The 13,590-nt window shown below is 35.8% G+C and overlaps 2 protein-coding genes and 1 pseudogene across 2 annotated transcripts; 2 read left to right on the top strand and 1 right to left on the bottom strand.

Annotated features, from left to right (window-relative positions):
* Positions 1 to 1,520: 1,520 nt before the first annotated feature.
* On the bottom strand, positions 1,521 to 3,799 carry LOC109217662 (cytochrome P450 83B1-like; the record flags this gene model as incomplete). Its single annotated transcript, XM_019381927.1, has 2 exons — positions 1,521 to 2,440; positions 2,924 to 3,799. Coding segments are annotated over 2 exons (1,488 nt in total), but the record flags the coding sequence as incomplete, so codon positions are not given.
* An 852-nt stretch (positions 3,800 to 4,651) lies between these two features.
* Positions 4,652 to 7,403, top strand: LOC109217665 (annotated as a pseudogene).
* Positions 7,404 to 8,683: 1,280 nt separating this feature from the next.
* Positions 8,684 to 10,864, top strand: LOC109217664 (cytochrome P450 71A1-like). Its single transcript, XM_019381929.1, has 2 exons — positions 8,684 to 9,844; positions 10,140 to 10,864. The coding sequence occupies exons 1-2, from the start codon at positions 8,945 to 8,947 to the stop codon at positions 10,761 to 10,763; spliced, it is 1,524 nt and encodes a 507-aa protein (XP_019237474.1). The 5' UTR covers positions 8,684 to 8,944; the 3' UTR covers positions 10,764 to 10,864.
* Positions 10,865 to 13,590: the final 2,726 nt, after the last annotated feature.

Genomic DNA, 13,590 nt, shown 5'->3' with positions numbered 1-13,590 from the left:
GGGCCAACTGAAACCCCTAATGTTGAAACTTGTTTTTTTATCTACACAAACATTTACAAACTTTATATAATTATTATGTTAACATTGTTGATGTTTCTTCTGTTGTATATGAAAATATCCCTTCAAGTTCAGTTTTTACATCTGCATTCGGTGCTTTGGAAGATAATGATGGTGTTGAAAACTATTTAATTTGGTCTTCACTAGGAGAGCATCAACAAACCAGTAGTAGGAATATTGATGGACTCCAATTCTACTTTCAAAAGTCATCAGAGCCCCGCACAAAGGAATTTCTACCATTGGGTTGGTGGAGGAGCAACTCAAATCAATTTTGTGCTCTTTCGGCCATGGCTCGAGACGTGCTAAATGTGTCGATTTCAACAGTTGCATCAGAGAGCGCATTTAGCCACGCAAGGCAGCAGCTAGGAGATACTTGTCATTCATTTGGTAGCAACACTTTAGAAGTTCTAGTGTGCTTCATAGATTGGATAAGATCGGAACGGCGAAATCAAGGGCGTGAAGAGGTAGATGAAACGGAGGATCAAGAAATTGGAGATATAATGGTTTATGGTTCCGATTCAAGCAATGTCGAAAATCAAGAACCTCATGTTGACATGGATGAACTTACAAAAATGATGCAAAGCATGTGATATACTCTTTCTTATTTTTTAGAATTGTTGTAAACTTTTAATTTGCAAGTTAAAAAAAAAAAATCAAAATAGAATTTGCAAATTAATCTGAAGTATTATTTATTATTCAAGAATATATGAAACGAAAGCCTTCGGAGTTTGATACTTACATATTGGTCTTATTAAATAATTTTTTGAAGCCACTTACTTTCAATTTTAAAATTCAAATTTTAAATTTAAAACTTTAAAGTTTAATTTTATGCCTTAAAATACTTATTTCCTTAATTAAAAGTTTGCAAACACTTACATATCAATTACATTGAATAAGCAAAACATAATACACTATAAAAATTAAAATTAAAAATAAAAAAATAAAAACCCGACCCCGTCCGGACCCAATACCCCGAACCCGGACGGGCCCAATTTAACCGGAAATTCCCAGCCCACTATCAGCCCGGTAAGCCAGCCCACCCCACTAACCGGACGGGCTGTTTTTTTTTCATATCATGCCCGGACCAGTCCGACTGGTTAACACCTCTAATCTCACAGCTACATCTTCATTCTTCTTCTTCCCAGCTCTTAATGTCACAGCTACTCATGATAATAGCTTGATTTCTGCAACCTTAAATGGATTGAAACTTTTATTTCTACCTAAAGCAACTCTGTGTTAGTTAATTGCTGTCATCTATTAGATAAACAAAAAGCAAATTCAGAACCGTATATGTGATGAACTTAGATTTATTTGGAAATCATGGAGTGGGATCAGAATTTGCCTTAATTCCTTTACATAATGTAAACTAGTCATTATTGTAAATATAATTAATTCAATATTCTAAAATGCTGAAATTACAATTAGAACAGGCTTGCGTATTTTCCAGCAATAAGATGCATTAATTAATAACTAGCATGTATTTTCCATCAACAGAGTACAAATTCTTACCCCATGTCCTAACTCATCTCCTCATCATAGAACCACATATATAGCGGCACACTCATCTCCACGTCAAGATAACTTGATACATAAAAGAAACTAAAAATACAACACTGTTAAGACTAGGTTAGTAAAAGGCCAAGACGTGATTTAATTATTGAATTCATAATGATGTTATTATATATATTCATAACTCGAGTAGAAAATTATGAGTTTAATTAGCTGGGCTCATAGAATTCGCCCTAGATCCACGTCTGAATAGTCTACAAATCTACAAATAATTTTTAGGGATAAGGCAAAGTTCATTTTTCTTATGCATGGTAATGCCAGGCTTAACATCTGTGTCAATGTCCTCTTTTTCCATCCCACAAGGTAACTCCCAATCAAAAGCATAAAGAAGATTTGACAATGCAAGTTCCATGGATGCAACTCCAAGTGCAATCCCCGGGCACCCTCTTCTTCCAGCTCCAAATGGAATATAATCAAAGTCCTGGCCCTTAAATTCAATATTGCTATTCAAAAATCTTTCAGGTATAAATTCTTCTGAATTTTCCCATATTTCAGGATCCCTTGATATAGCCCATGACTTAACATGAATTATGCTTCTTGGTTGAATTTCATACCCTTCTAGTGTGGATATCTCCATTGATTCTCTTGGCAGTAGGACTGGAACTGGTGGGTACAATCTAAAAGTCTCCTTTATCACTGCTTTGAAATATGGAAGATTTTGGATATCATCTTCAGTCACAATGTTGCTTTTCTTTCCAACTGATTTTCTGATTTCTTCTTGGACTTTCTTCATGGCTTTTGGATTCTTCATGAGGGCTGTCATTGTCCATACTACTGCAGCTGCGCTAGTGTCTGATCCTGCAAGTAACACATTCTACAAAGAAATTGACAGGGAAAGAAAATAAAAGTTATCACTTAATGTTAATGAGGAAGCCTCAAGGAAAGATAGACCACATTTATGCTATCTACCTAACCCTCCGCAGGGTTATTCATGTCACTCTATTTAAGCTAATCTCAATGCAATTGTATATTATATAAAACAAAAGTTCCGATCCATGAGAATAACAAATGACAAGGCAAAGTGTCTTTAGCACTAAAAGTTCTCTATATTTTCTACTAGCATGTCATCATATCAATCTCTAACAAGACTAAAAGACTCTTAACAATCATTAGACCTAAAGTAAAAGTACTAACATGATTAATGTTCCGACAGTATGACCTTGCTCACAGTGCCAGTCCCAAGCTTAGATCCAAGAGGAGGGTTATGATAGGTTGATAGTCAGCGTGACCGGTTAATTTTAATGAATGCTCACTATATATACGTATATATAGGTAGGTTTAAGACGTAGGAGATTACCATGACAAGTGCTTTTATATCCTCCAAAGTGAGATCAATTGGTGTTAATTTCTCTTTCTTCAGTTGGAGCAGAATATCAAGAATATCTCCTTCCATGGATTTTGGCCTATTGGGATTAAGATGCTGCTCAATGAGTTCTTTATAAAACTCATCCAAATCCTTGAAAATCTTCTCAAGTCGAGCTGTAACTCCAGTAAGTTTATCAATCCAGCTTAAAGAAGGGAAAAAATCAGACACAAAGAAACTAGTCATCATTGCTCCAGCTTCTTCTAAAAGAAAATTGAACCTCTTCCTTTCATGTGCTTCTTCATCATACCTAATACCAAAAGCAACTCTACAAATAATAGTACTACTTAGTGAAATCATAAATTTGCTCAAATTGGTGATTTGACAAGTAGCAGCTTGTTGAGATATTCTGTTGATCATTCTGAAGACTTCATCTTGACGAACTGGACTAAATGATTGTACTTTCTTGAGACTAAATAGTTGAAGCACACAAATTTTTCTCAATTCTCTCCAACAATCATTGTAACGTGAAAAGACAATATCACGACCATTGTAAGACAACTTTTGCTGGCCAAGAATAGAAGGTCTACTACAAAATACTAAATCGTGCGTCTTCAGTACTTCTTTTGCTAATTTTGCTGAAGAAACTACAACCATTGGAGCAGAAGCAAGTTTCAATGAGAAGATTTTTCCATATTTTTTGGAAAGTTTCCAAAAATAAAGATGAGGGGTTAAAGTGTCATATTGATGCAAATTTCCAATGAATGGCAGCCCTATAGGACCTGGTGGCAGATTATTATTTCCACCCTTTATGGCTTTAGGAAGAAGGAAAATAAGAATGATAGGAAAGGCTAAAGAGTAGAAAGAGTATCATTTTGTTAATTTCTCCCTCAACCTCTGCAAACCACTGATCTTTTTCTTTGATTCTTTTCAAATACAACAAAATCTCCAAAACATATAAGGTATGGACCTAGATGTAACTGATATCCGAGTGACATTTAGGCCATGAAGGTGACATAGAAAAATCATAGGCTCATAATTAAATCTTGAGAATGACAATTGTCCCCTAGCAATCAATACTTTGCAGGTTTTCAAGATATTCGTCTCATCAGCATACTAACTATAGCGTAATGAATAAATATCTTGTGATTCTCAATTATTGGTAAATTCTAATTTTGAGAGGCGTTAACAGATGTACGGGATGTTATGGAACTTAGTAGGGATATTAGGATGGCTTGAAAATGTTATTGACTCGGGCTCTACATTTTTTGTTTTGGCAAATAGAAATATCTTACTACCAAGTAAACTATGTATAGGTTAAATTGATAAACAAAATAAAAGAAACAGCCCAGGAACTGGGCCACATGCTCTAATTACAAGGGTAACCAAATTCACCCCTCTAACCTCCTAACTAGAGCATCACAGTATATCCAAAAACGACTAACCTAAGGATAGAAATTGAGCTCCTCTAAGCTTCTTAGCTATCTAGGTATCGTAGATCCTCTACAGAAGACGTCCTGTATTACCAGCCTTGTAATCTGCTCAGCCAGAATGGATTAGAAAAATAATTATCCATCCATATTATCTATTAAGAAATGGGTTGGATAATGACCTTTTTAAAAATAGGTCAAATATGGATAAAGTCCATATTATCCACTTAAAAAATGGATAACCAATTATGAGTTAACTTTTACATTTGTAAAGACTCAACTTAGTGATTCCTCAATTTTGGGGGACTAGTAATTCTCCAAAACATATCATATTCAAGGAGTCATGGATAACATGGATATCTACATTATCCGTCGGTTAACCCATTTTCTATCTGTATTAAATATGAATCGGGTCAGATATTTTATCCCTTTATGCGTTGCTCGTTTTCGACCTGCCCATATCCGACCTGACTCGCCCGTTTGTTACCCCAGTTAAAACATAGTTGTTGCAACTTGCAAGAAGAAAATATCTTCCTTGTCTTTTGCTGTGCATCTCTTAATAATCTACAAGCAGTGTTCCAATATTTGCAACAGTGATGTTTTACACAATGTATGTTGCTGGTTTAATCAGGCGTACAACAAATCATGATTTGTTAAATCTATCATATATCCTAATGAGAGCTTCCAATTTTTTCCTTCCGAATAAGTCAAACGTTTGCCAAATTGAATTCTTCAAAGGAGAGAAGCTTAAGCAAGGAATAACATTCTTAAGAAATGTAAGGGTTGTTACAAAATGAAGAAAAAAAAGATTTGCTTCATATTCCGATTTCTTATGAGAATAAAGGAGGGAAGATTATACTTCTTTTTCTGTATGTTTTGTTGGGTCCAAACATACAACTTTGTGTTTTGTTACGTGATGTAGTCTTAACATATTGGAATTATCAAGCCAGAAATAATGGAAAAAGAAAGAAATTTTCCACCGTTTACTTTTCAAAGGCTGCTAGAAAGAGTTCCAAACAATTGAAACTCAGCCACTTAAACTGTGTGCCATTTTCAGGCCTTCAAGAACTAGCAGACTGCAATATATATATGTCTCCAAGCTTTTCTTGGCATTATCAGTAATGGAGATTTCCTCGGTTTTCATAGCTTTGGGATGCTTACTAGCATTAGCTATTATTTCAAAACTCATCAAAGGTCAATACCCCAAAAGAAAACTACCACCAGGTCGAGGCCATGGCCAATTATAGGCAATTTGAACCTTCTCGGTTCACTCCCACATGAATCGTTGCACCATCTTTCACAAAAAATATGGAGATTTGATGTTCTTAAAGTTTGGTTCCAAACCTGTTCTTGTAGCATCATCTCCAGAAATGGCGGAAGAGTTCTTGAAAACACATGACGCCAGCTTTGCTTCTCGTCCTGCACTCTCTGCAGGTAAGTACACTAGCTATAACTACTCAGACATGACATGGGCACCTTATGGTGCATTCTGGCGCCAAGCTCGAAAAATCTACCTCTCCGAAATATTTAATCCCAAAAGGCTTGAGTCATTCAAGTCTATTCGTGTTGAGGAAACACGAACTTTGATTTCTAGTCTTCACACTCTCTCAGGAAAGCCAGTTTTTCTCAAAGACCATTTACCTCAATTCACACTTTGCACTATGAGTAGGATGGTTATGAGTGGCAAGTACTATAGTGATGAATCAAAATCAAATACATCAATAGTATCACTTGAAAAGTTGCAGTGGATGCTAGATGAATCATTTTTACTTAATGGGGTGATCAATCTTGGGGATTGGGTACCTTTACTGAGTTGGTTCGACTCACAAGGGTACATAAAGAGAATGAAAGCATTGGGAAAGAGTTTTGTAGAATTTCACAACTCTGTGCTTGAAGATCACAAGGCTAAAGCAAAGGAGAATTCAGTTCCAAAGGACATGGTTGATATCATATTGGAGCTAGCTGATGACCCTAATCTTGAAGTTAAGCTTACTAAGGATCACTTGATGGGATTAATGCATGTAAGCTTTCTTGTTATATAAAACTTAGCACAATACAACTAAGTCCAAAAAGATCGTCCGCATTCCTTTTTAGAGGGTTGTAGCCGCTATTTAACTATATTAAAGGATTATTTAGAGTAATTTATTTCTACTTTTTTGAAACCTGAAACTGCAAATCATTTGAAAAAGGGTCAATCCCAGTTTTATTTTCTCAATTATAGCGCACATAATATTCTATTATAGCTCATAAAAGCTTCAACCAGTGCATTTTAATAGTTGCTTTATTTAATTTTATGTTCCTTTTTGGCTATCTATGCTAGGATTTGCTGACTGGTGGAACAGATACTTCAGCTGCAGCAGTAGAATGGGCATTTCAAGAACTTTTGAGGAATCCAAAGGTTATAGAGAAGGCAAATCAGGAACTTGACAGAGTTATTGGGAAAGAACGATGGATAGAAGAAGAGGACTTTTGTCGCCTACCATATATAGATGCCTTAATCAAAGAGACATTTCGACTGCACCCACTATGTGCATTGCTTCCTCCCCATTACTCAATTGAGGACTGCAAAGTTGCTGGTTATGACATACCGAAGGGAACAACAGTATTTGTAAATGCATGGTCTTTAGGAAGAAATCCTAAGTATTGGGATAGAGCAGAAGAGTTCATTCCAGAAAGGTTCTTAGAAAATGACATTGACATAAAGGGACAAAACTTCACACTGCTGCCATTTGGTTCAGGAAGGAGGAGGTGCCCCGGATATAGCCTTGGGATTAAGGTCGTTCGGACAACGATAGCTAACTTGTTGCACAGATTCAATTGGAAATTAGCTGGAGGTATGAAAGCAGAGGATATAGGCATGGAGGAAATTTATGGCTTGACGACACACCCAAAGAAGCCGACATCTATGATCATGGAACCAAGACTTAGCCTCCATCTTTATTAGTACTTTATTGAGTTTATTAATCTTTATCAGCATATGTGGTTTACTAGCATTGAGAACTCCTAATATTTGAAGAGATGCAATGCGAATTGAAATTTCTTTACTTTTTCTTATAAGCTACAAAAAAAAGCGACCAAAGTTGGACGGAAACTGAGAGAAAATATTTTACATTTATTTTTAAAAAAATACCGACCAAGAGGTCTACTATTTGAAGAGATGCAAATTGAAATTTCTTTGCTTTCACTTGCGTTTAGCTCTGAGATATCTTTTACATATATAAGCTGCAGTTAATGGATCCGCTTTAGGAAAGACTGAGCTAATCAAGTAGCCATTTTAAAAGTATACTGACCAAGAGGAAGGTAAGAATAACTCTAAATATATGGCCCCTACCTGAGCCCTGTATTGTGTGACTGATATTTTCTCAGTTGTTACGCCAAGTTGTGCCCTGTTTGGTCCCCTCCCCAGGACAGTGGGGTTGTAGTCATGAGGCTATTATTATCCAATGGTGAGAACAACAACGTCAAGACTTTCACAAGAAAATATTTTCCTTTTCTGGCTTTTTTGTTCCTCTATTTTTTCATCAGATGCACAAATTCAAGCATGACCTTAATAATCTCTGTCACTTCATCCATCACATCAAGCACTGAACAGAAACCAAAAGCATAGCTCCAATCTTCATCTTGCAACACTGATTTTTACGCAATGCACATTGTTTTCAATTATAAGTGTAACTGAATCTCCAGTATGCCCATCTATGAATGAACTATGATTATTATCTTAATAAACTAAAAGGGAAAAACAAAAAGAAATAAGAAAAAGGACAAATTCCCCATTTTACCTAAGAGTTATAGGAGTACTTGATTAATTAGCCAATGGTTTTACAAAAAAAATTTAATTGCACTGGATGGTTCTACAAATATGTTCCAAAGTAAGAAAGGCTAAGGTCCACAAGTTATAATAATTCCAAGTTAACTAATTTTTCCTTCAATTTTAATATATAAAGAACTGCAAGCAACAGCTGAGAGAGGAAAAGGTTCCATAAAGAAAAACAACTAGCAAGCCATACATAACACGTTGAGGCTTTGCAACAACTCAAGATCAGAGCAATTCAATTCAGTATGAGCTCCAACTATATCACTAGCGATCTAGTAAGATCGAGGGCTCGTTAGATTTATTATGCGACATTAAAGCATGTTTTTTTTAAAATATTTTTGAAAATTAAAACGAATAATTTGTGTTTAGGTAGTAATTTTTAAAAACATAAAATGGTTGGGTTTTATCCAAACACCCAAGGTGTTTTTTTCTATGATGAAAACATTTTAATTTAACCACTATAATTTCGACTAACAGTGTTCACAATTTTCCCAGATATTTTCTCCCAAAATGGGGAAAAAAGATGATATTTCTTGAATTTTGATTTACAAAAATATCCATAGCACCATTCCAAATATTAATTACTTCTCAAGGTTGCTAAGAATTCCAAACAGTTGGAACTATACTCTGACATTGTTGTCCTACTCTATTTACATATATTCCTTTTTCAAGCTCTAAAAACTAGCAGATAGCATTATAAATCTAAAAGCAATCTAAAAGCTTCCCCTGGCACTTCCTATATATTCAACTGCAGTAATCCATTGTACAAGAATGGAGATTACTCCGGTATTCATAGCCTTGTTATGGCTACTAGCATTAGCTATTATTTCAAAAGTTATCAACCATCTATGCCCCAAAAGAAAGCTACCACCAGGACCGAAGCCATGGCCAATTATTGGCAATTTGAACCTTATTGGTTCACTCCCACATGAGTCTTTGCACCATCTCTCACAAAATTATGGAGATCTAATGCACCTAAAGTTCGGTTCCAGGCCTGTTCTGGTAGCATCATCCCCAGAAATGGCTAAAGAGATTTTGAAAACACATGATGCCATCTTTGCTTCTCGCCCTGCGTTAGCTGCTGGTAAGTACCTTAGCTTTAACAACTCAGACATGTCATGGGGACCTTATGGTGCACACTGGCGCCAAGGTCGAAAGATTTACATAACCGAGATATTTAATCCCAAAAGGCTTGATTCGTTCAAGTACATTCGTATTGAGGAAAGTAGAAATTTGATTTCTCGTCTTTTTGCACTATCAGGAAAGCCAATTTTTCTTAAAGACCATTTACCTCAGTTTACACTTTGTACCATAAGTAGGATGGTTATGAGTGGCAAGTACTATTGTGATAAGTCAGAATCTAATGATACAATAGTGACACTTGAAAAATTGCAATGGATGCTAGAAGAATGGTTCATCCTCGGTGGGGTGGTTAATATTGGGGATTGGATACCTTGGCTTAATTGGCTTGACTTGCAAGGGTACGTAAAGCGAATGAAGGCTTTGGAGAAAACCCTGGTAGAATTTCACAATTATGTACTTGAAGATCACAAGGCTAAAGCAAAGGAGAACTCTGTTCCAACGGACATGGTCGATGTCTTGTTGCAACTAGCTGATGACCCTAATTCGGAAGTTAAGCTCACGACCAATCACCTAATGGGGTTAATCCTCGTAAGTATATCCTTTCTCTTATTTTCTTTTGGACTAATTGTTAGTATGGTGCGAAAACTAGAGTCCAAAAAGATTAACCTTCTTTTTAAGGCTTTTACCCGCACTGGCATATATTACAGGAGTACTACTTTGATAATTAAATATTTTTTTTGTTAAACCTAAAAGCTTAATATAGAGTTGATCCCAGTTTTATTTTCTCAATTTTAACATCTAAAATTTTCTATTATAGCTTATAAAACCTTCAATATATTTATTAGTACTTGCATTTTTATTGTGTTATAAATATAAATACCAGGACTTGTTGGCCGGTGGAACAGATACTTCAGCAACAACAGTAGAATGGGCATTTCAAGAATTAATGAGGAACCCAAAGATCATTGAGAAGGTAAACCAAGAACTTGACAAAACCATTGGAAAAGAAAGATGGGTAGAAGAAGAGGACCTTTCCCAACTACCTTATATAGAAGCCATAATCAAAGAGACATTTAGACTGCACCCTTTAACTACATTACTTGCTCCACATTACTCCATTGAGGACTGCAATGTTGCTGGTTATGATATACCAAAAGACACAATGGTTTTTGTAAACACATGGTCTTTAGGAAGAAATCCTAAGTATTGGGATAGGCCAGAAGAGTTCATTCCAGAAAGGTTCTTAGAAAATGACATTGACATCAAAGGACAAAACTTCACACTATTGCCATTTGGTTCTGGAAGGAGGAGGTGCCCCGGACATAACCTTGGGATTAAGCTTGTTCAGACAACGCTGGCTAACTTGTTGCACGGATTCAACTGGAAATTATCTGGAGATATGAAGCCAGAAGATATAAGCATGGAGGAAACCTATGGATTGACTACACATCCAAAGAAGCCAATATCTATGATCATGCAAGCAAGACTGCCCCACCATCTTTATTAGTACTTTCTTGAGTACTTATCAATCTTGATTGATATATAAATTGTACTAGCGTTCAAAATTCTACTATTTGATGGAATAATTCATAAAATTGCTCCGTTTTTCCTACTTGTTCCATCCTGTAAAAACTACTGCATATATAAGCTAGAGGTCATGAATCTGCTTTTGAAAACTCAGAGATAAACCTAGTTTAACAAGTGTACTGGCCAAGAGGAAGGAAATGTTACAAGAATAACCTAAGAATATATGGCCCATTCATATGGACCCTGAATATCTTCAGTGTTGTGTGTCTGATGTTTACTCGATTGTAGGCTATGTTGCACAGACTTTCCAAAAATATAGCCGCACCCTGTCGGATCCTCCAAAAATGCACTAATTTTGGAGAATCCGACACGCACACACTGACATTTTCGGAGAGTCCGAGCAACTACAATTTGTATCCATATCTTACTTTTGGGTGTTGCTATTTGTTAGATGCCGTAAGACTTTTCCAATCACTGATGGATGAGACTATTAATACTGAAACTTTCATAAGAAAACATCTTCCTCCCTGGCTTATGTCTCTCCTCTTTCTTCATCACCTACACTAAATAACAAAATTATGTCTATGTTACATCAAACCACTGAGAAGGGGAGCCTTGGCGTAACTGGTAAAGTTGTTGCCATGTGACCAGGAGGTCACGGGTTGAAGCCGTGGAAACAGCCTCTTGCAGAAATGTAGGGTAAGGCTGCGTACAATAGACTCTTGTGGTCCGGCCCTTCTCCGGACCCCGCGCATAGTAGGAGCTTAGTGCACCGGGCTGCCCTTTTTTTACATCATCCACTGGATGGACTCCTTTGTCTTTACGTTTCTGTGCATCTCTTACTAAACTAAAAGCAAGTTCCAATTTTCTTCTTGCAATTTAACGATGTCTTTATGCAATGCGCGTTGCATGCTTTAATCACTATAGGAAAAGTCATGATATGTTAAATTTGTCATAATTCTGCCGGAAGTTTGATTTAGTAATAGATTTGAAACGAAAATTTCACTGTCATAATTCTGAGCATCACAATCTTTGTGAACGGATTAGTAGAACTATCAAAGCTTTTTGTGGCAGATTAAGTGGATCCATCACAACTGTTGGGTTTAAATCCATTACAATACTGGATTTCGTCCCAAATTTTTTGTTTGTGGCAAAATTTGTGACGGATTAATCCATCAAGGCACCCGAGGGTGAGGTGTAGCGGTCATTGAAGTGTGAGGGAAAACATGAGGTCTCATATTCAAATCTCAGCGGAGGCAAAAACACTAGGTGATTTCTTCTCATCTGCCTAAATCTTAATTGGCAGAGTTACCTAGATAGCAGGTACCCGATGGAATAGCCGAAGTGCGCGTAGGTTGATCCAGACACAGCCGCCAAAAAAATCATTAAAGCAATTTTAGTTCGTGAGTTATTCGCTAATTCCAGCTTACATACATATACATATGCCCGATAAACACATTTGATATTCAGTTAAACCAACAGTACTGTTGTTTTGGTCCGATTTCTATTAACAGAAATAGAGAAATGTCAAGCTGTATCAACGGCAATTCTGGTGTATATCAAATTATGGTTAAATCTTCAATATTTCTTTATCAGGTTTGGTTTAAATGCTATACAACTGCACTTTTTATGCCAAATTAGCTTTCAGTTACAGGGTTTGCACTTGTCCAAAGGGGCAAGAGTGCTTCATTATTTCTTAAATTCTCCACGTAGCCGGCCAAAGTGCAAAAGATTTTTTATTTCAGTAATAAAACGCACTGAGGCAACAATATATTACTATACATCAGAGAGGAGAATTCTAACCTTCTTCTGTGACCTCTTGCGATGTTCACGATCTTATCCTCTATCAGTATTGAGCAATCAACCACATACATTACGTTTCTTCTTCCCCCATTTGAGCCCCCGACTTTTTAATCAACTTCTATAGTCTCTAGTCATGATTTTTAAGCGAAAAGGAACTAATTTTGTCCATGAAATATTTCAACTCCATTCAATTTTCGACTCAAAAATGTCTTGCTCTCCCGCTCGAATAGAAAAAGGACAAATTTTGAACAATTTTGTTCTTTGTCATCGGGTCAAATTTGATTAAGGAGTGTACTTTTTTTATTAGGAAATAGAAAAATAATGTGTTTGTTTTTCTTAAACTAGTCTTTACCCACGTGCGACATATTTAATCTTATTTTTTACATAATATACATACCAAAAAGAGTTAATAATTTTTTATATACATACATATTAGGAAAATATTTGATTTTGTTATAAATCATATTATACTAAAAGTGGAAAGGTTCTAAATCTAAAGTTAAAAAATGAATATATCCCTAAAATATTAATGGACATTTATGTTCTTCTAAAATATATTAGCCCGTCAAAATTAGTAATATACAAAAATGAAAATGTAATTATATTATATGTTGATAAAGAACCAAAGCCCAGAAAAGAGAAAATTCCATATCCACCGTTTAATGTAAAAATTGCGCGGGGCGTCCTATTTGGTCGCCCCCATTTAACCTATACCTATTTTTTTTTAAAGTTTTAACTTGTACCCACTTTTTAAACAACTTCAGCCCCCTTTCTCCTCCTCCTTCTCCTCCTTCGTTTTCTTCTTCTTCTTCTTCTTCTTCTTCTTCTTCTTCTTTCTTTTGTTGTTGTTGGTGCTGCTATGAAACTTCAGTTCATGGGAAGATTGCCATAAGTATGTTTAGATTATTTAAAAATAAATTATAAATAACTTACGTAAGTTAATAGACAATAATTTGTGAATATTTCCACGTACGGGAAGTTTAAGGTCACACTTAGTGATTCTT

This window comes from Nicotiana attenuata, unplaced genomic scaffold, assembly GCF_001879085.1.
Source record: "Nicotiana attenuata strain UT unplaced genomic scaffold, NIATTr2, whole genome shotgun sequence".
Taxonomy (NCBI): domain Eukaryota; kingdom Viridiplantae; phylum Streptophyta; class Magnoliopsida; order Solanales; family Solanaceae; genus Nicotiana; species Nicotiana attenuata.
The sequence above is the reverse complement of the archived record's forward strand: the minus strand, read 5'-3'. Positions and strand labels throughout refer to the sequence as shown.